Here is a 20,945-nt window from a genome sequence, read left to right on the forward strand (position 1 = left end):
TCCTCCATGGTACATTGCTGCCTGCCCCGGTGGAGAATATCAACACCTCCATATAAACAGATGGAACTAGCAGAGAAAAGGGGGAAATAACCACTTCATTCATCATACATCTCAAATATCTAACCCATTTCTTACACCAAAAACAATATCACAAAATGTCTAAAGTCAAAAAAGGACTAATCCCATAGTCAAAGGTTTAAGAAAGAAGGGCTGTTAATTAAATGTTCCAGTCTATATAACACCCCATCCTCAGTGTCAGGGAAGGTCATAATAAATGGAAATGACTCTAGATATCTAATTAAGGTTGCAGTGGCCCCACTCCATCATTTCTAATCATTATACCTTTTATACACATTTCCCTAGATATGTCATTACTCAGTTTTAGATTTTGAAGATACCTTGCTTTATCAGGCACTATTCAGATAGCCAGTGACTATTTGCATTTGAAGACTCCATCCCTAGGCCTGGACAAGTCATCTGATCTGTTCTCTTAAAAGGCTTTTTTTAATAGCCACAACTTACTTTGTGTAGCTCTCTTTTAAGTCATGATGTGATGCACTCCCATGGAGACCACCCTGATACAGTGTGTAAATGATCTTCTCCTATGTGGTTCTATGGAAAGAGATATTACCTGAGGAAAATAATTCCTTTTTAGTCTCCCAGCTGATAGAGGCTGCAATGTGTCATAGGAAGAAGCATGATCATACCAAGACAAATCACCAATTCAGCCCTCTTTTAACAAAAGGAAAGAGAGTATTAAAAACAGGAGAAGAATGATCTCTTTTGGTGTTCCAAATTCTCAATATATTAAGAAGATGAAAGGATTCTTTATAGTTACAGAATATTATAGAATTTAGATTCCCAATTGTGCACAACTGGCTATGCCTTTTTATCAGCCTCCCAAGGAAACCCAAAAGTCACTAAGACTGAATTGATTTTTGAGTGCCAACAGGTTCTTCAAAACTTCAAAGAGACACTAGTCAAGGATTCTGCCTTAGATGTGTCCATTGGCCCATCATCCATCTGTCATAACTGAGAGACAGGGCACATTCCTGGCAGTAATTACTCTATCCATAGGTCCCTCTCCTTAGTCTGTAGAATACCTAAGCAAACATTTAGCAGTAGTATTCAGGAGTAGTTGCTGCCACAGTAATCTTGTCATTGAATTGATTCAAGCTCCCCTGAGATAATGGATATCTCAATACTACTCTCAAGGTACTAGATGCTCCAGCTATTCTTGTGAGATATTGGATGACCTCAAGCTACTCTTCTAGTGTCACATCACATGACTGGGCCATCCTGTTTAGGGACGGCATTCCTCATTGTATCTGCCATGATTATTACTTTCTATCTTTCTTGCCCAACAGTCTCTGAGATTACCTCATTCATTGGTCTACCTGCTTGGGGTTCTAGTGAGGTCTTCTGGGTGAATAAATCAACACACTTCATGAGATCCAGTATTTATACTTGACTCAAACACCCACAAAACACTATCCACTACAGAGAAAATATAAATGTCTGATACTGTGGGAGGAACTTACCCTCAAATTACTGATGAATACATCAAGAATGAAATAAGCCCATGCTGGAGCTTCACAAGGATGAAATTCTCCTGTGCTACCAGGTACCATGTTATGGTTACTCCATTTATGCCTTCATGACAGACATTAATAACCATTTATGATTGCTGTCCCAAACTTGTGTGTATCATGGTCTATATGACAAATGTGCATGAGTACAGTCCATTGTAGCCTTTCCCACTGTCCAGAATATTCCCTGTACCTGCAGAGTAATCACAGAACTCAGAAACAAACCATCTAAGCTACTGAAAGTAACCTGCCAGGCACAATTCCACCTACGCAATGACCAGCCAAATCTGGAAGTAGCCAGATGATGACAGAAACAGACTTCCACCTAGCAAATGACAAGGCCCACACTACTTTCACTCTTCCTGGGAGGTCTCCACGTTCTGGGTTCATCACTCCTATGCTAACTGTTCCTAGGCCATGACCCTCCTAAGGGAACACTTCTCCTAGTGTTTTTCCCTGAACTGGCTATTAGACTATCACAATAATACTGAGAGCCAAATATTAACAATCATAGCTCATAAGTCATAACTTAAAACCCTAAGACAAACAAACCAGGAGCCAATATCCACAAACAGTCAACCTTCCTTGCTTACACCCAGAAACAATCAGCATCTTCTGGTTGTAGGAGAATGAAGTTCCTCGGCAGAATAAACCCTGGCCTGGGGCTTGCTAGAAATAGTGAATGGACAAAAAAAATTTCAAAATGACTTAGAAATGGATTTTCTTTCTAAGGTAAGCCATAAGTTTGGCTTATTTTTCCAAAAGGACGGAAAATGTCAGAAGGCCTTAACCAAAGAACTTCAGGAAAGAAAAAAGTATACAACCCATAAGACAAATCCTACAAAACTATGCCTCAAAGTCCAGTTGGGAAAGAGCCTGCACACAGACTCAACAGAGCCTGCTGGAACGTTTGGCTGGTGACCCACCATCTTTATTGAAGATACTCAGTCTAGAATTATATTGACTACCTATGGAAAATTTTATGAAATATAACTTCCCACAGCTCTAATATGTCTTCCTGCACCATAATCACCATTTTCCATGATTAAACAAGGCCACTAGATAGATAGCCTGTTGTCAAACTCACAGGATTGGAGCAAATTATGACACTAAAATTATGTCTAGGGGAATTGTCAGATAGTACTAGAGAACGAGGCTTGATGGAACTGTATTTTTGTCTATGACTGTCACTTATATGCCAATATTTGTCTATTCCTAATCAAGAATGGAATGCACATTTCAAAGGACTTTGGCTTGTAGTCAACCCCCACTAGATATTGTATCTAGTACATTGGTAGGGCCATCTCTTGCTGGAAGGGCAGTGTCAATGAGACAGTTGCTTTAAATGAATTCTCTAGTAAAAATTTCCAGGCACTAACACTCCTATATCTGGTATAACAAACCCAATAGTACAATAACACTTTTATCTGACAACATCAATATAGATGTTGAGAGAACCATTTTCCTGACATATCTCTATATACTCCCCATGTGGTTAAGGTCTCTAGAAACACTCATTAGTCTCCAAAGTCAAACCACTGGGAAGCCAAAATAACACTATGCTCATCATCTATTATATAATCAGGATACATTCTAACACCTATGCTAAGTATTTGAATATAATGTTGGTACTAAACTATGTATGTATATTTGTGTGTGTACTGCTATAGAAATATATGAATGTACACACAATACCCATGTGTGTGAGTATGTGTTGTTTCATACAAATATGCCTATGGCAGAGTTCAGTACATCAGATAGGTAAGCTCAAATATTAACAATAGAAACTAATGATACACTAGAACAGTGATTCAGAAGGTTGTATTAAAAAAGACATTTCAGTACTCTTGCATGTTGAGGCATTGAAGCTCCTAAAAGTGTCACTTGAATGAAATTCTTGTAACTGAAAATCCAATTACCGTGATGTCTTCAACACAGTCACAGGAAAGGTAGGATACATGATTGAGGCAAGAGACAAGGGAAATTCATAAACCAGTACAATACAGTGAAGTGACACACATTGTCATCTTGTTACATGGAGTAGAAAACAATTGAAACTGGGTGAGTGCATATGAGTTAAAACTTTCAAGCAAGAAATGTTCATACATACTTCAGAACTCAAGAATGAATAGTGAATACATAAAATTTTGTAAGACACACACACACACACACACACACACACACACACACAAAGATAGAATATTGACTGTAACAAAAGAGCTATCTACTCTTTCTTCCAGAACCCCAACATCACAAAAACATATGATTTCATGCTGTATTACTTGTTTGGATACCAAAAACATCACTGAATTAACAACCTGTAGTCCTTGGCCTAAGAGTGGGAATCTTGAGATGGTCCTCCTTCTGTGTTAGTATGTCTACTGATAATGTTATTGTTCATGTATCATTTAAGCAGCTATTTCTAGGAGACACAGTCTCATCACAGACTTCATGATCCCCTGTCTTTTAGTCTTTCTGCCCTCTCTTCCACAATGTTCCTTAAGCCTTAATGCAGGAGTTCTGAATGCTAAGAGAAGGAGAATGAGCTCTCCCAGGAACAAACCCCTAATGAACTACACAATGCAAAGTGATCAGTCCTGAAGTCTTGTGCACATAAACAACAAAATTGGATTCATGAGATTTATTATGTATCCATCAATTTGAGAAGAAATGAGGAAGGATATGTGAGGAGTTAGAAGAAGAAGACATGGAAGGGGTTGGGGGAAGGAAAGAAAAGAGAGGTGTAATATAATTTTTTAACTAAAACATATATTAAATAAAGTAAAATTAATTACTTAAATTTTTAAAAAAATCACTACAGTCAAAACTGTAAGAAGACAAACACTACATTTGAACTTAAACCTTTTTAAAGACATCATTTAGCACAGTCCTTAAAAAATTAAAATCAAGTTACTATAGGAATCAAATACAAATCAGTGCAGAGCTTCAGTTACAGCAGCCGTCATGTCTTACTGCAATAAACACACCACAGAATTCACATCACAATGTATTCTTCAGTGACTCAAGTGTTGTATCCATGCAGCAGAGGTTATTCATGTTGAAGGGGAAGTGCTTCATCTTTACAGCTATCCCCAGTCTAATCCTTCCTTGCTCCCTTCAGGCAGCTTACACTCTGGGGTAGATGGCATATGTAGCAATTCCACAGTGGTTGTTCCTGTCTCTGGCAATCTTCATGTAGCCATCCATGCCCCATCTTTCACCATGACTGAAAGAAACCATGTTTCCCATTTAGTAAAAAGAACACAGGACAGTGGATTCATTACAATAACTCCATGTAAACACTGCGCCAGAAGCCAACTTAACAAAATGATCAGAAAATGCAGAATGTCAACTTCCAAGAACCAAGACTTGTCTCAGATAGGACTGTAAAAAGTCATAGCAGTAAAAAAGCAGGGCATCTTTCCACAGGTGGCACAGAGCTCACAGATATGCTAGCTTTTAGTAAAATCAATGACAGCAATACGATATTAGCACCCAAGGAAACTGGTGGCTGAATCTGAACATTGTGATCACACAATATGAGAACTGCAGTTCAAGTCCAGGATCCCACTAAAAGCCAGGATGGGGGCTGGAGAAGGATGCATGCCTAAGAGCATGGAGCTTTCCCACAGAGCCTTTGTTCTTTTCCCAGCAACCAAGTCAATTGGCTCACAGCCTGTGGTAACTACAGTTTGGGGAAATATGATGTCCTCTTCAGGTCTCCCTAGGCACCTGCTCACATGTAGAATAAATCCACACAAACACCCTCACATGAGTGAAAATAATAATTTCTTGAAAGCCAGGAGTCACTGCAGCTTGCCTGAAATACCATAAGTGAAGACATACCTAGAGCAGGCTCACTGAGCAACAACACAAAACAGTAAACTCTAAGACCAGTGAGATCTGCTGCCTCAAAGGAGAACAGCTAAGTAAAACAACTGATATCAGCATTGGCTCTACACACACACATGCAAATAGGCATACTGCATACACATACAAAATTGATTTAAAAAAATGATTCTTATCCAGATTCTGACTCCAAACAAAAAATCCATTTTGAAATTTAAATACAAATAATATTTGCAGTTTATACCTGTTCTTTATCAGCCAGTATTTCCTGCCATCTGATTCTCTTCCTTCATAGCCATACCCAACTAACAGAACAGAGTGATTGATGGCATCACTCTTGCAATTTGGCTCATAATAAATACCTGAAAAATAAAATCAAAGGAGTGAGAGGCCCCAGCAACCTAATAGTGATGATGTCCAAAAACAGTAAGTAAGGCATTTTCTAATTGGAAAAAATAAGTCCAGCAAAAATAGGACCCATTGTTAACAGGAATCCTGAGGCAGGTTCTTATCAAATGCCAAAGAAATACAAATGAGCATAATTTTATAAATAAATGTTTTCCTACATGCATATGATGCCTTCTCACCTTGGGTTTTCTCTAATAGAACACCATTCCAAGAATGCATAACTGAACATAAAGTGCTTAATTCAAGACACTCTTTAGAATTCAGTTCAAAAAGACAATCTCTCAATATCTTAAAGTACACTAAGTAGAGAAAAGTTCATTAATTAAGCTTAATAATTATAAATTATGAAGTGCTCACAGGCATAGGAATGGCATGTTGAATGGAAACCACACACACGATTATTGCATAACAATAGATGGAAATCTGGTGATCTAATTATTAAGATCAAATGTTATACATAGAAAACTGGTCTCTACACCTAGCAGGAGTTTCATAATCGTTCCTCATTAATATCTAAAACAGTGGTTCTCAACCTTCCTAATGCCGCGACCCTTTAATAGATTTCATGTTGTGGTGACTCCCCAACCATAAAATTATTTTCATTGCTACGTGTTAACTGTAATTTTGCTACTGTTATGAGCTGTAATCTAAAATATCTGGTATGCAAGATATCTGATATGTGACCCCTGGGAAAGGACTGTTCACCCCCCAAAGTGGTTGAGACTAAAAGGTTGAGAAACACCAAGGAACACTTGCTTACCTCCCCTATACAACTTGAAAGATTCATGTCTAGCATCAATTCCAACAGAGATGGGCCCTATAGTTGCTACAGCCTGCATTAAGGCTTCCTCACTCTTTGAGACAAACATGAAGTCTGTGACTCTAACAGCAGAATGTTCAGGACGGTACCTGCAGCGTCCTTCCTTTAAAAGGTAAAGAGATAAGAGGCTCCGTTACTTCCACCCACCTCCTGGGGAGCATGCATCAGAACCACAACCCTGCACTTTGCAGCTGAGCATCCCCATATCTGGATTGTTATAAATCATCCCAGGAAATGAAATGTGACTGGGTAATTTGGAACTGAAAATCAACTCTCATGTCTTCCATGACACCTCATAGATCTTTAAGTCTGTACAAAATTTTCACAGGGAGAAATCTCCATTATATGTAGAATGGTTTGTATATTCTCTGCGTACATAAAAACATCAACAGCTACATGGAAACCATCACATTAGAAACCTATGCAAAGACTGATATTCTAATGAGACCACTGATGGTGTACAATGATTCAACCTTCCAATGTGAGTTCTAAACATAGTGAATTATCCTGCAATTACCCCTTGCCTGAAGCTGGCTAAAACAACACTAGTATAAAAGATCCACTTAAAGCTGGGCAGTGGTGGTGCATGCCTTTAATCCCATCACTCAGGAGGCAGAGCCAGGAGGATCTCTGTGAGTTTGAGGCCAGCCTATACTTCAGAGTGAGCTCCAGGACAGGCACCAAAACTACATGGAGAAACGCTGTCTTAAAAAACAAAAACAAACAAAAGATCCACTTACTTTTGCCTCATATGGATAGGTTGCTTCAGCCTCCAGACCTCCATTATGCTTCACGTACTCTAAAGCATAGTAAGTATTCCCTTCATGACATCCTAGATTGCCTTCAGGTCTAGAGCAATCCACGAGGTTCTGTGGACTCAGTGAGACCAGTCTGCCTGTTTTTCGGAACATCTGTCCTTCTATGGCACCAGCCACAGAAAAAGCCCAACAAGAATTACATATACCCTAAGCAGAGAAGAAAAGACAGTTATCTACAAACAAACAATACCTCCAAATCAGATAGCTGAATACTGTGTCAACGAATAAACTATTAGCAGGTGATGGTGACAAGGGAGGGATTTTCATTCTTCCTGGGGACCTGACTGCTGGCAGTTTTCTTTTGCCCCACTGAATTGTCACACACACGTGCATATTTGTGTAGATTAACATATGGACATGACATAATGTAGTCTGATTGCTATTACTAACAATAAAGAGGATATAAAGTCTGGAGAGTGATTAGCGGGAGATCTCTAGATAGAAGGAGGTAATGGTGGATGGATATGATCAATTTGCATTGTACAAACATATGAAACATTCTAAAAATAAAAAATGTATATATTATTAAAAGTGAATTATGTGTCACTCCACACTCAGCATACAGAGATGTCAATTCTCTTTGTCTCCCCAGTAGTTAAAGACAATCGTGTGATGCTGTCATACCTGTCTCTTCACAGGAGTCACATAGCCTCTCCTACTCCAATCTACAAATTTGGGGACATAACTGACCATACGTAGCTGGATACTTTTCCTTTTCCTAAGAGTCTGGACTGGAATATCAGGCATCATTTTCCTGAATTCTTTACCAGTCTTCAAGAAAAAGAACATAAATCATTAAAAAGCAAAAGTCTCCACATAAAGAACTGAAAAAAAAAAAAAAAAACAAACCAAACAAACAAAAACCCACCATGTGAAGCAATCCCTGTCACACTCACCATGTCACCAAAGGCATTCATTTCCATGGTGAAGCCGTTCTTCCCTTGGCTAGATTCCATATTGTGCTGTTTGACCAGTTTCGTGTTTTCTTCCCATACTGTTCTCTTCTGTTGTTCTTCTTCCTGGAAATAACAGAATGCATGACATTTCTTTCTAATCAAACCCCTACACAAGCTGACCGAGGTGAATGCAGATCATGAGACAGATCTCAGGACACTGCATCAGAAGTCATTGGCCACACACCTAGGGACAGAGATTCTGCCCCTGTTCTCTCAGTGGATGACTTCGGGCGATTTCTGAATAAGAGGTGGTCTCTATGACCTCTGCTGCACTCATAGACCCAGCAACAAGGACCATTCTCTGTGGGACAGTTTTCAGATTACTAACCAGGCTGTAGTTTTTTCCATATTTGATCTTCCACTCCTGCCATTCAGAATCCAAACTGGGATCAGATGATGGAGCAGCTGTAGCTACTCTCAAACACAGGATGGCCAGGAGGACAACAGGAGTCATCTCTCAAGACCTGGAGGGTAAGGAGGAAAAATGGAGATAAGACTACAGCGGCACTTCTAAAATGCCTCTTACTCCTTCCTGAGAAATAAGACATTTGTGGTGGATAAAATTATTGGAAATACTTTTTCAAATATTTTTCCACAGACTTTGGAAATGGATAAATATGTATTTTGGATGAAGATGCTAGGGAATAGTATTTAGTTGCTCTAACACAATGCAAAGCATGTGTCCAGAATTCTAGGAATAGAAATAGTCTGTGTATTGCAAACTTTCATTTCTAGGTGGATGTCCATGCACCTCAAAATTGAAAAGTTACACAATTGGTGACTTAGGACATGGATTTGTATGAAGCAAAACTTGTCTTATATGGATGGCATCTGATGCTAACCATAAGATAATCACAAGAGTTGTGGCCAAACAACACTCATATCCCTATCTAGTCATTATATGAGCTTGTCATGAAAACTCCCCTCTTGAATGAAAATTTTATGAACTGTTCTCCTTTGAAAATATGAGAAGGATCAATGTAAATCCCTTGGTTCTACCTTTGTGACTATACATCCCACTCACTACTTCAGTGAGAAAAAAAGGTCGAATAGAAACTGGGTCGTCACTCCTAAGATCCAAGTCATGACTTAATGTGTTTCTTAAACAGCACTCAGTACAAGACTGAATGAGGGCCATGTAATCTACTAATACTTCTGTTCATGTCAATGAAGAATATTGTATTTTTCCCAGTGGCAATGAACAAGAGGATGAGCCCTGTTGGTGCAGGAGGAGAAGGAAATGATACCTGAAGCACAAGGACCAGCTAAATTACTCTGTATAAAGACCCGGACTTGTACTTTATGGGAACCAATGACAAGTTGACCCATCTGGGTCCACACAGTATGGCTACACATGTTGAGAAGATAATCTCATTCCTGGAGATTCTGTCTGATTCCCCAAAAGAGTTATTTTATCCAGTGTCATTTCCCATTCTGTCTTAGAGGAGATAGGGTCTTACCAGGAAGAATTATGATGATTGATGCACTCCACAGATTCAATTCTTAAGACATGGCTGAGGTCCCAGGATCTGGCCCTGCTGTACTTCACTTGGGCCTTAAATGCAGTTTCTGGCCAGTAACTCAGTCTTGCTATTCTTCTGATTGGCTGTACTGGTGACTGGATTGGGCCTCCAGGCTCTGGGACACACGCTGAGATCTGATCCCGCCTGTCCTGAAAGGGTGGGTGTGGGTTGCCTCAATAGACTATGTGGAGATGAACCTTTGAACCTTATAAGAGGAAGGCAGAGAATCAGCTTTTCATCTTTGGATCATGTAATACTTGATGCCTTTTGTTTGTGAGTTGTTCAAGAAAGAGGGTTTCCTGGTAAAGCTGTGCAGAATTTCAGCCTAACAATGTCTTTGTGTTACTTTGCTGGGATGAAACATCATGACAAAAGAAACTTGAGGAGGAAAGGGTTTATTTAGCTTATGATTCCACCTCATGGTTCATCATCAGAGGAAGTCAGCACAGGAACTCAAACAAAGCAGAGACCTGGAGGCAGAAACTGATGCAGAAGTCATGGAGAGATTCTGTTTACTGGCTTGCTAATCATGGCTTGCTGCTTTCTCAGAGAATTCAGGATCATCCCAGGGAAGGCACCAGGAATAATGGGCTTGGCACTTCCCAATAAATCGCTAATTAAGAAAATGACCTACAGGCTTACCTATAACCCAATCATTTGGAGGCATTTTCTCAATTTAGGTTCCTTCCTCTATGATGACTCTAGGTTGTGTCAAGTAGACATAAAACTATCCCGTACAAATAGTTACTTTAGAGTGGAGTGAGGGGTTTTGGCTACTATTCATGGAATATACTGAGGATGTTCTGGTCTAGCATTTCATGATTAGTCCACAGCTACAGTGGGGTCCTGTGAGACCCTGGGATGCTGTCCCCCATGTCAAGATGGAACACAACTGGCTCTCACAGGAGCGTAGAGGTGGGTGATGCTCAAGGCCAACATTTGGTTTGTCCACGATTGCTGCATTTGTTTGTTTCCTCAGATCCAGGCTGACAGATATGAGACATGTCAACCCTACAGCCTACACTGTCCAACATCCATAAATCTAAACTTAATCAAGAAATGTCTAAAAGTGGGAAACACTGAAGGATATTTATGTTAGCATGAGTAATACAATAGTAAAGCCATAAATCTTCAAAATGCCTGTTACTCAGTGTCTGTTGAGTAACGCCTGTGTTGCTTGATTCAGAACTGTAAGTCCTTCTTCTAACAATGCTCATGTCTTTGAGTCATTCCATTTCCAGCAACAATCCCGGTAACTCAGGTCATTATAAATTACCATTAGTTGTGGCTTTATTTTATTTGTATATTAATAAATAAAGTTTGCCTGAATATCAGAGGAAACAGCAAGCCATTTTAAGTTAACACAAAAGTCAGGCAGTTGTAGCACACACCCTTAATCCAATCACTTGGTAGGCAGGGTCTCTGTGTGTTCAAGGCCACACTAGGCAACAGGTCCAAGCATGATGACACATGCCTTTAATCCCAGTACCAAGCATAGAGACCTGGAGGTCTGTACAGACAGGCAGTAATAAGGAAGTGAGGTAGCTGGGCTAAGAGCCAATGAGAGGGCAGAACAGCAAGGCAATAAAAGCCTGGGTAGACAGGAAATCATGGCATTTTGGAAGCTACAGAGCTGGTGAGGTAAACTGGTAAGGAAATCACTATTTCCATGATCTCTAAGGCTTTCACCCCTATATTTGGCTCCATGTTCTTTATTTAATAAGACCACTTAGAAATGCATCTACCTAATCACCAATCATATCTAATCAGATTTATCTTCCTCCACTCCACACCAGGTGAAGTCTTCTCATCCTCACCTGTCTGTAAGCAAGGATTGTGAACATCTGCCTAGGCAGAGTCCTGCTCATGTAAGCTTTTTCTGTTTCTCTGTAAAATTTTTCTATCTAAATAGTCCCACTCTACTATTTGGCTATCTACTCTTTTCTGGCCTTTATGTCTAGTGGCTGTTCTGTTCTCTGACCCCAGTTTATTAGAGTGCACAATATATTGGGGAACACAATATCACCACATTTCCCCTTTGTTGTCTAAATTTTTTAAAAAGCTTATATCCAATAAGTATATACAGTCAAGAATTACATTAACAAATGTCCTGTCCATTAACATTTGACAGATTCATATAAAAATCTCCATTAATACATAACAATGTCTAGTCCATTAACATTTGACAAATTCAGATAAAAAAATTTTCATTACTTATCCTATTTAAAACAAGTAGTTCCTTTTTAAAAGTAGATTCAATAATCTCCCTTTTTATCTTATCATATTATCCATATTCTTTTTTTTAGTAGATCCAAAAATCTACCTTTTATCTTATCATTTCTATATCTTCCCTTTTTTCAGAGTAGATTCAATAATCTATCATTTTCTATATCTTTGCTTTTTTTCTTTTTCTTTTTTTTAAACAAGAATCCTGTGTATAATCTCCTTTGTTTAGCGTTTTTTTTTGACCATTAACAATTAACAACTTGTAACCAACCATCATAAACAATAACAATTATTCATAAGCCATTGAATGACCAAAAAACACCCACCCTACCTCTTGAGAATATGGGTGTTGTGCTCTTAATATTACTTCCTGCTTTCTGGGGACAAACACATCTTTAGGGAATGTGGTGGCATTGTGTTCCCCAAAATATTGTGCACCCTAATAAACTTATCTGGGGTCAGAGACAGAATAGCCACAATACTAAACATAGAGGATAGGCAGTGGTAGCACATGCCTTTAATCCTAGCATTCCAGAGGCAGAAAGCCATCTGTTCAAGAATACAGCTAAGCATGGTGACTCACACCTTTAATCCCAGGGAGTGATGGTAGAAAACAGAAAGGTATAAAAGGCATGAGGACTAGCAGCATTTGGCTGGTTAAGCTTTCAGACTTCTAGCAGCAGTTCAGCTGAGACCCATTCTGGATGAGGACTCAGAGGCTTCCAGCCTGAGGAAACAGGCTTAACCAACTCTAGTTCCTGATTTTCACGCCTTATATACCTTTCTGCTTCCTGCCATCACTTCCTGGCATTAAAGGTGTGTGTCACCATGCCTGGCTGTTTCCAGTGTGGCTTTGAACTCACAGAGATCCAGATGGATCTCTGCCTCCAGAATGCTAGATTAAAGGTGTGTGTGCCACCACTTTCTGGCCTCTGTGTCTATTGGCTGTTCTGTTCCCTGACTCCAGATAAGTTTATTGGGGAGCACAATATCACCACACATTCCCTTTACATGACTGTATGCTGTGCTTAAGCCCTCTTTTTCAGTGCAGTACCCTATGCATCATCCATCCTTTTAGGTATATTCATGACCCTTAGTGAAGTCTTCCTAGTTACATTTTATCAAGTGTCACAGACAATTTTCTCAAATACCTACCTTTTCTTTTTCCAATGGTATGCTAGGTGAGATGGCACCTTTATCATACAGACAGCATGTTCTTACAGAAAGACTTAGAATCTCATTCCTGATGGCCCTGAGAATCACAGCCCATCCCTCTTGAAGTTGTTAGGCTCAGTGTTGAGTTTGTAAGCAAATAACTGGATAGGATGAGGGTATGAGGTTGAACAAGCTAAATCTCAACTCTCATCTCTAAGTCTTGCTTGTGACATTGCATGCATTGAAGTGACTGGCAGGCATTGCAGTGTTAGCTGATAGCTCCACCACCACCCAATATCTGCATTCAACTTCAGGGAACACCTCTATGTGTAAAGTTGGTCTTGTATGTACCTCTATCTCTCAATTCAAACATTGTAACTGTTTATTTTTCTCCTGATCACAAGAAGATACTAGTATTCATTTTCCCTCTAACATTTATTTATTCATTCTTTTTTATTAAGAATATTTTTATTCATTTTACATATCAATCACATACCCCCTCTCTCTTCCTCCCACCCCTACAGACTTCTCCCTCCAGTCCACCCCCCTTTCCTTCCTACAAGAAGGTAAGTCCTTCCATGGAGAGTCAACAGAGTCTGGTATATTCAGTAGAGGCAGGTCCAAGCCCCTCCCCCTGCCTCAAGGCTGTGTGAGGTATCCCACCCACCATAGGTAGTGGGCTCCAAAAAGCCAACTAATGCACCAGGGACAGATCCTGATCCTACTGCCACAGCCCCCTTAAGTAGATCAAGCTACACAACTGTCTCACTTACGTAGAGTGCCTTATCCAGTCCCATGGAGGCTCCACAGGTGTTGGTCTAAAGTTCATGAGTTCCCACTAGTTTGGCTTGGTTGTGTCTATAGGTTTCCCCATTGTGATCTTGATTCCCCTTGCTCATAGAATCCCTCTTCTCTCTCTTTGACTGGACTCCTAAAGCTCTGCCTGGTGTTTGGCTGTGAATTTCTGCATCTGCTTCCATCAGTTACTGGAGAAAGGCTCTATGATGATAGTTAGGGTATTCACTGATCTGATTACTGGGGTAAGCCAGTTCAGGCACCCTCCCCACTATAAGTGGATACTCAGGATAATTAGACTACAACCCACAGCTCCAGAGAGGCTAGCTAATAAGGAGGACCCAAAGAGGGGTACATGGATCACCCTGGGAAGGGGAAATAGTTGAATTTTTTATGAGTAAAGTGGGTATGAGGGGGTGCAATGGAGGGTAGAGGATGGGGGATGAGAACATAAGGGAATGGATGGTCAATCTTCCATTCATTTTTAAGACAAAGTGTCATTATGTAACCCTAGCTGACCTGGAAGTCACTATGTAGACCAGGCTAGCCTGCAACACACTGGGAATTGCCTGCTTCTGCCTCTAGAATGTGAGGATTAAAGGCATGTGTCACCATGTCAGAATTGTTTGCATATATGCAACAATTTATTTTTACTGTGGTAAACATAAAACATTGTTTTGCACCTCAAAATTACTAAGTTTTATGTCATATTTTCCTGGTCATGCTTCCGTTAATACTATGTAGTTCTAGAAAAATTACTTCAATTCAGAAAAAAAAACCATGTTTTTATATGCCAAATTCTCCTTTATCCACAATCTATATATTTTATGCACTCCTCTAGTCTGAAAATGTTATATGAGTAAAACTACAAAGTACTTGATTTTATAAATTTCTTGTTAATTTTTTACAATGCTTTTAAGATCACTCATGTTGTAAAATATATCAATACTTTAGTATACAGCTAAATTATTTTATTGCATTAACATACATTTCATTTATTTACCCAATTGAAAAACATTTGCCATCATTATGGCTAGTATAAGTATTGGTGGAGGAACATTTATGTGGATGAGTTTACTTTAACAAATGTGTTAATTTGTCATGGAGAGACATATAGCTCTGTAGTTTCTATGGAAAGTTCTTTGGGGAACACCAGACTGGTTTCAACCATTAGTATTGAATTCTAGTATTCTAGATCTGGATGAATCCCTCCCTGCCTCCTCTTTCTCTCTCTCTCTCTCTCTCTCTCTCTCTCTCTCTCTCTCTCTCTCTCTCTCTCTCTCTCCCTTCATCCTTCCCTCTCTTGCTTTACCTTTTTTAGTTCATATTTTCTTTTATTTCTTCCTTTTCATTTCCTTTCTTTCCTCTTCCCTTCCTTTGTCTTTCTTTCTCACTTTCATTAATTATTTATTGAAAATAGATTCTTCTCTCATACAATACATCCCAAACAGTTTCCCCTCCCTCCACTCCTCCCAGCTCCCCCACCTCACCTCTCCCCTAGATCCACTCCCCCAACCCCCGACCCCCCCACTCCCACCCTGCTGTTTCCCTTCAGAAAGGAGTAGGACTTCAAGAGACAATGACCAGACAGGACAAAATAAGATATAAAAAGAAAAGGCAAAAGGCCTCATATTGAAGCTGGACAAGGCAACCCAAGAGGGGGGAAAGAGTCCCAAGAAGAGGTAAAGGAGTCTAAAACACATCCTCACCCACTTTTAGGGGGTCCCACAAACTAAACACTAAACTAATATCCATAACATACACACAGAGGACCTGGTGCAGACTCATGCAGGCCACATGCTTGACTTTTCAGATTCTGTGAACCCATATGAGCCCTGCTTAGTTGATTCAGTAGGCCATGTTTTCCTGCCCTCAATCCCCCCTGACTCCTACAATCTTTCCTGCTTCTCTTCCAAGGAGTTCTCCAAACTCCAAGTGGAGGGACCCAATGGAGACCTCCAATTTAGACTCTGTCTCCTCATAATATCTCTATGTGGGCCTCTGCAGCCAGTCCCATCTGAGTCCAAAGGAAGCTTCTCTGATGATGACTGGACAAGGTGGAGATCTATGAATATAGCAAAATATCATTAGGAATCAATTTTTTGATTTTTGATTTTTTGGTCAGGTATATTTAGTTCTACCTTAGGTCTCTAGGCTATACAGTCTCCAGCTCCTGGCCCCCCCAAGAAGTGTTTGGCATGGGACTCCCTTCTGTGCAGTGGGCCTCAAGTTAAATCAGACATTGGTTGACCACTCCCACAAGTTCTGCACTGCTATTGCCCCAGCACATCTTTCAGTCAGGACACATTGTAGGTCAAAGTTTTTGTGCCTGGGTTGCTGTCCACATTTTGGTATTCTGCAGAGTACCTTTCCACACCAAAGAGACTAGAACTTAGAAGTGAAGACTCGATGTAGGCACTAGGTCAATCTTGCCATATTCAATGAGCTCTGTTGATATTTCCTTAGCAATGGGACCCTGCTGTCAGCTTTTGGAGAGTGACCCTCTGTTCTAGCATCTCTAGCATCAGCCTTGACTGGTATGGATCTCCACAGGACCCTATCAAGCAAGAATTCAACTGAATGCAACCCAATTCAACCACGGAAGCCTTGCTTGTCTACAAAAGATGGCCATTCCAGACTCCATTACTAAGAGCTGAGTAATACTTCACTGTGTAAATGTACCACATTTTCTTCATGTGTTCTTCAGTTGAAGGACATCTAGGTTGTTTCCAGTTTCTGGTTATTATGGATAAAGCCACAGTGAACATTGTTGAGCAAGTGTCCTTGTAGTAGTATGGAACATCCTTTGGGTATATGCCCAAGAATGGTATAGCTGAGTCTTCAGGTAAATTAACTCCCAATTTTCAGAGGAATTGCTATATTGATTCACATAGTGGCTGTACAAGTTAGCACTCCCACTAGCAGTGTAGGAGTGTTACCTTTGCTCCACATCCTCTCCAGCATGAGCTGTCATTTGTGTTATTGATCTTAATCATTCTGAGAGGTGCAAAATGAAATCTCAATGTAGTTTTGATTTGTACTTCCCTGATGGCTAACAATATTGACCATTAAGTGTTTCTCAGTCATCTGAGATTCATCTATTGGGAATTCTCTGTTTAGTTCTGTATTTATTTTTTTAGTATAATTATTTGCGATTCTCTTGGTATCTAGTTCTTGAGGTCTTTATATATTTTGGATATTAGGTCTCTATCAGATGTGAAGTTGGTAATAATCTTTTTCTATTCTGTAGGCTGCTGCTTTGTCCAATTGATGGTGTCTTTTGCCTTACAGAAGTTTTTCTGTACGAATCTACTTTTAGAAAGCAACTACTAATTTTAAATGTTTTACATTGGATTGTATTTTTGTATACTGTATACAAATTTTGTGTATTGATACAAATTTGATATTAATTTTGTTAGAAAACACTGTATATCTGTTTCTAATCTTATTCAAGGTACTGTACCTATACAGCTCATTTAACAATGTAATGCAAATTGCTAATTCTTGAAAATTACTACTACCAACTAATTAAGATATAAAGAAATGAAAATTAGTACTTAGTCATTACAATCAAACTTATAGTTATATTAGGTATGTTTTCAAGATCAAACAGAGATATATCTTAGATAAACAAATCGTCTTCAAACACTTCAGAGACGTACAGAATATGGCATTTAAGGTATTTTGATAACAAAATTTTTTTTTTAATGCCAATGAAACATGTCTGCTCCCAGAGCACCAAGCTACTTCAGAGAAGATGCTAGACACTGAAGAAACCCCATATGGAGTTTATTTTGATTGTGGCAAAAGTTAGCCAATGGGCAAGAAAGTGCCCTTGCCTCAACTGCTGACAGTATGCTGTCCAAAATGGACAAGCAGGACACAAAGAAAGGACTGCTGATCCTTGCCAAGACAAGACAGGAAAGTTCTTTAGAAAATCCTGCTTCACAGATGAGTCTGTCAGATATGCTGGGCCTGTAGGCCAAAGATGGATGCCCCAACATTGCAGAGAATCTTGGGTGACTGTCTAGGCAGCTGTTTCTGTCATTTCTCACAATTTTTTGGAAGTCATTTGTTTGTACTTCCTGCTTACTCAGTTAATATTATTTCCATCTTGGGTCTCTGATGGAGTTGAAAATTAGCTAGTTATAGTTTTCCTTTTTAACAAATTCAAAAAAGAAAACTCACTAAAAAGATTAGTGTATGAGTTTAAAAGACATCAAAAGATAGTTTTGGGTTGGTAATACAAGTTAGGAGAGAACATGAATTAGGTACAACATTATGGACTCATCAACATAAGATAAGTAATGGAATATTTTTGCTGAATTTGTCAAATGTAAATGGACTAAACATTGTTGATGTATTTATTGCCTGTATATATTGTATATAATTATTGTACTTATTATATATAGTTTTTCTTATACTAGTTATAACTTTTTAAATTTTACACAAAAGGGGGAAATGTGATGATATTTTATTTGTGCTCTAACAAATAAAACTTGCCTGGGGATTAAAGGACAAAGCCAGCTACTATATTAAATTTAGAGGTCATGCAGTGGTAGCACACACCTTTAATCCTAGCATTCAGGAGGCAGAGATTCATCTGGATCTCTACGAGTTCAAGGCTACACTGGGAACAGAGCCAAGCATGGTGCCACATGCTTTAATCCCAGCACTGGTTAACCTTAGAGGTGTGGAGGTCTGTACAGACAGGAAGTGATAGAGCTGGGTGGAAAGACAAAGTAAGATGGCAGGGCACAGAAAGGTGTATAATGTGTGAGTATACAAGAAGTAGCTCTCTTGTGCTCAAGATTTCCTATTGGTAAGAACTTGTGGCTGGCTTGTTCTATTCCTCTGATCTTTCAGCTTTCACCTCAATATCTGTCTCCAGGGTTTTTTTTTATTATTATTAATAATACCTTTCAAGATTTGTGTTACAATAGTTAAATAATTGTGTTTCTATAAATGCAGAACATTTTGTATATATATTAAAAACACCAACATTAATCACACAGAGACTCTCTGATTAGAGCCCAGGTGTTTGGGGCCTTTATCTGCATTGTGTTGAATGAAGACAGGTCTACTGCAAAGAACACACATTGAGTGTTCAGAAACAAGAATACAGAAGATTCACTGTGGACCTACATTTCCAGAGACACCTGATGTTTATTATATGTTTCATTTTGAGTAAACTTTTTGTCGTTGCACACCTAGAAATTTATTGTGACCAAAATTTTCAGGATCTCCATATTCAGTTTAGAGATTGGCTATATGTCAGAGGCTAAGAACATAGATTATGAAAAAATACAGGTAGAAAAGCCTGTCTCTGATAGTAAAGAGAACAATACAAATGATACAAAAATATACTTTATCTCAGTGACAGAAACACAGAAACAAAATGACTTCCAAAATTCATGAACTGTATGAAAAGAAAGAGAAGAGCTCACAGATAAGTAAGATTTGGAAAAGTACATAGAAAATAGCCTCATCTTTAGAGCTACTTCTCAGGGAGAAAAGATGAAGGAGTCAGACAAAAGTTTAATAAGCAAAGTTCTGTCTGATTTGTTGCTTTAGTCTTATATTCACTTAGAAGTTATATTAAAATGAAAACTATCATCCTTACAAATTCAGAATGGTATTCACCCTTGCATTCTAACATATTTGGTACAGGAAAGTACGCTGTACAATACCAAGAAAGAAATTTAAACACCAAGGCAGCCACAAACCCTTTATCTACAATCATATCCTGCCTGAAAGATATGCAAGATCAATGGTGGCGCAAAGCTTGTAATAGTAACCAACCAATAACTGATTTAACTTAAACCCACTGCACAAGATGTAACTCATATCTGACACTGCTTGGGTGACTAATTGCCAGAGACTAGATAGCCCAAGGACCTAGGATAAAACCAATTGCTATTGGACTTTTTTTTAAGTAGTGATAAAATGACTCCTAATAATATTATTCTGTGTTCATAGATCAGTGCCTTGTTCTGCTGGCATCAAAGAAGCTTCCTCTTGCAGCAAATTGGAAAACATACAGAGATCCACAGGCAGGCATTTATTATAATGGGGAGGGGGAACTCAGGGAGGGAGGGAGAAAGAAAGAGAGAGACCCTGAAACACATAGCTCTAAATGGGATGTCTCCATCAAATCCTTCCCCTCCCCTCAGAGATCAAGGAATCCCATGGAAAAGGAGGCAGAGACACTGTAAGAGCCAGAGGGCATGAAGGACATCAGGAGAACAAGGCCCTCTAAATTAACTAAACAAGGCTCATATGAGCTCACAGAGGCTGAAGCAATAAGCACAGGGCCTGCATAGGTCTGCATCAGGTCCTCTGCATATATTTTATAGCTTTCAGTTTAGTATTTTTATGGAACTTCTGAGCATGAGAAAGAGTGGGTCTCTCATTCTTGCCTTCTCTTGGACTCTTATTTTTGTTGGTTTGCCTTGTCCAATCTCAATGTAATGATTATTGTTTTATTTTATATTTTATTTTGGTATGTTTTATTATTATCTCATAGAAGCATATTATTTTCTAACGAGAGATAGAAAGGGAATGGATCCAGATGGGAAGGGAAGTGGGGGAGAACTAGAAAAAGTAGATTGAGAAGAAATTGTAATCAGGTCCTGGTTATTATGAATAATGTAGCTATGAACATAGTTGAACAAGTGTCCTCATGGTTGATTGAGCATTCTTTGGGTATATGCCCAAGAGTGGTATAGCTGGGTCTAAACATAGAGTGATTCCCAATTTTCTGAGAAACTACCATTCTGATTTCTAAAGTGTCTCTACAAGTTTGC

General features: G+C 39.1%; 2 protein-coding genes across 3 annotated transcripts in view; both read right to left on the reverse strand.

The window, feature by feature from the left end:
* Positions 1 to 4,616: 4,616 nt before the first annotated feature.
* On the reverse strand, positions 4,617 to 9,950 carry LOC118584213 (cathepsin 8-like). The gene is made up of 8 exons (XM_036188295.1): positions 9,901 to 9,950; positions 8,769 to 8,904; positions 8,381 to 8,503; positions 8,109 to 8,255; positions 7,407 to 7,631; positions 6,607 to 6,769; positions 5,683 to 5,800; positions 4,617 to 4,815 (listed from the first exon to the last, which is right to left on the reverse strand). Exons 2-8 carry the CDS (start codon positions 8,892 to 8,894, stop codon positions 4,716 to 4,718), a joined length of 1,002 nt encoding a protein of 333 aa, XP_036044188.1. The 5' UTR covers positions 8,895 to 8,904; positions 9,901 to 9,950; the 3' UTR covers positions 4,617 to 4,715.
* LOC118584212 (cathepsin 7-like) overlaps positions 9,914 to 20,945 on the reverse strand; it is a 30,422-nt gene continuing 19,390 nt past the window's right edge. For both annotated transcript variants that reach the window (XM_036188293.1, XM_036188292.1), the window contains one exon: positions 9,914 to 10,168. In XM_036188293.1, the coding sequence (XP_036044186.1) occupies positions 9,997 to 10,168 (172 nt within the window). In that variant the 3' untranslated portion in view covers positions 9,914 to 9,996. The remainder of the gene's footprint in view (positions 10,169 to 20,945) is intronic.

Source organism: Onychomys torridus, chromosome 5, assembly GCF_903995425.1.
Source record: "Onychomys torridus chromosome 5, mOncTor1.1, whole genome shotgun sequence".
Classification (NCBI taxonomy): domain Eukaryota; kingdom Metazoa; phylum Chordata; class Mammalia; order Rodentia; family Cricetidae; genus Onychomys; species Onychomys torridus.

Excerpts from the sequence above, each read along its gene's own strand:
- LOC118584213 (XM_036188295.1), bottom strand. The coding sequence starts at position 8,894 with ATGACTCCTGTTGTCCTCCTGGCCATCCTGTGTTTGAGAGTAGCTACA. Across the intron at positions 8,504-8,768 it reads ATGGAAAAAACTACAGCCTG|GAAGAAGAACAACAGAAGAG; the intron begins GTTAGTAATCTG and ends TGTTATTTCCAG. Across the intron at positions 5,801-6,606 it reads TTTCAAGTTGTATAGGGGAG|GTATTTATTATGAGCCAAAT; the intron begins GTAAGCAAGTGT and ends TTTATTTTTCAG.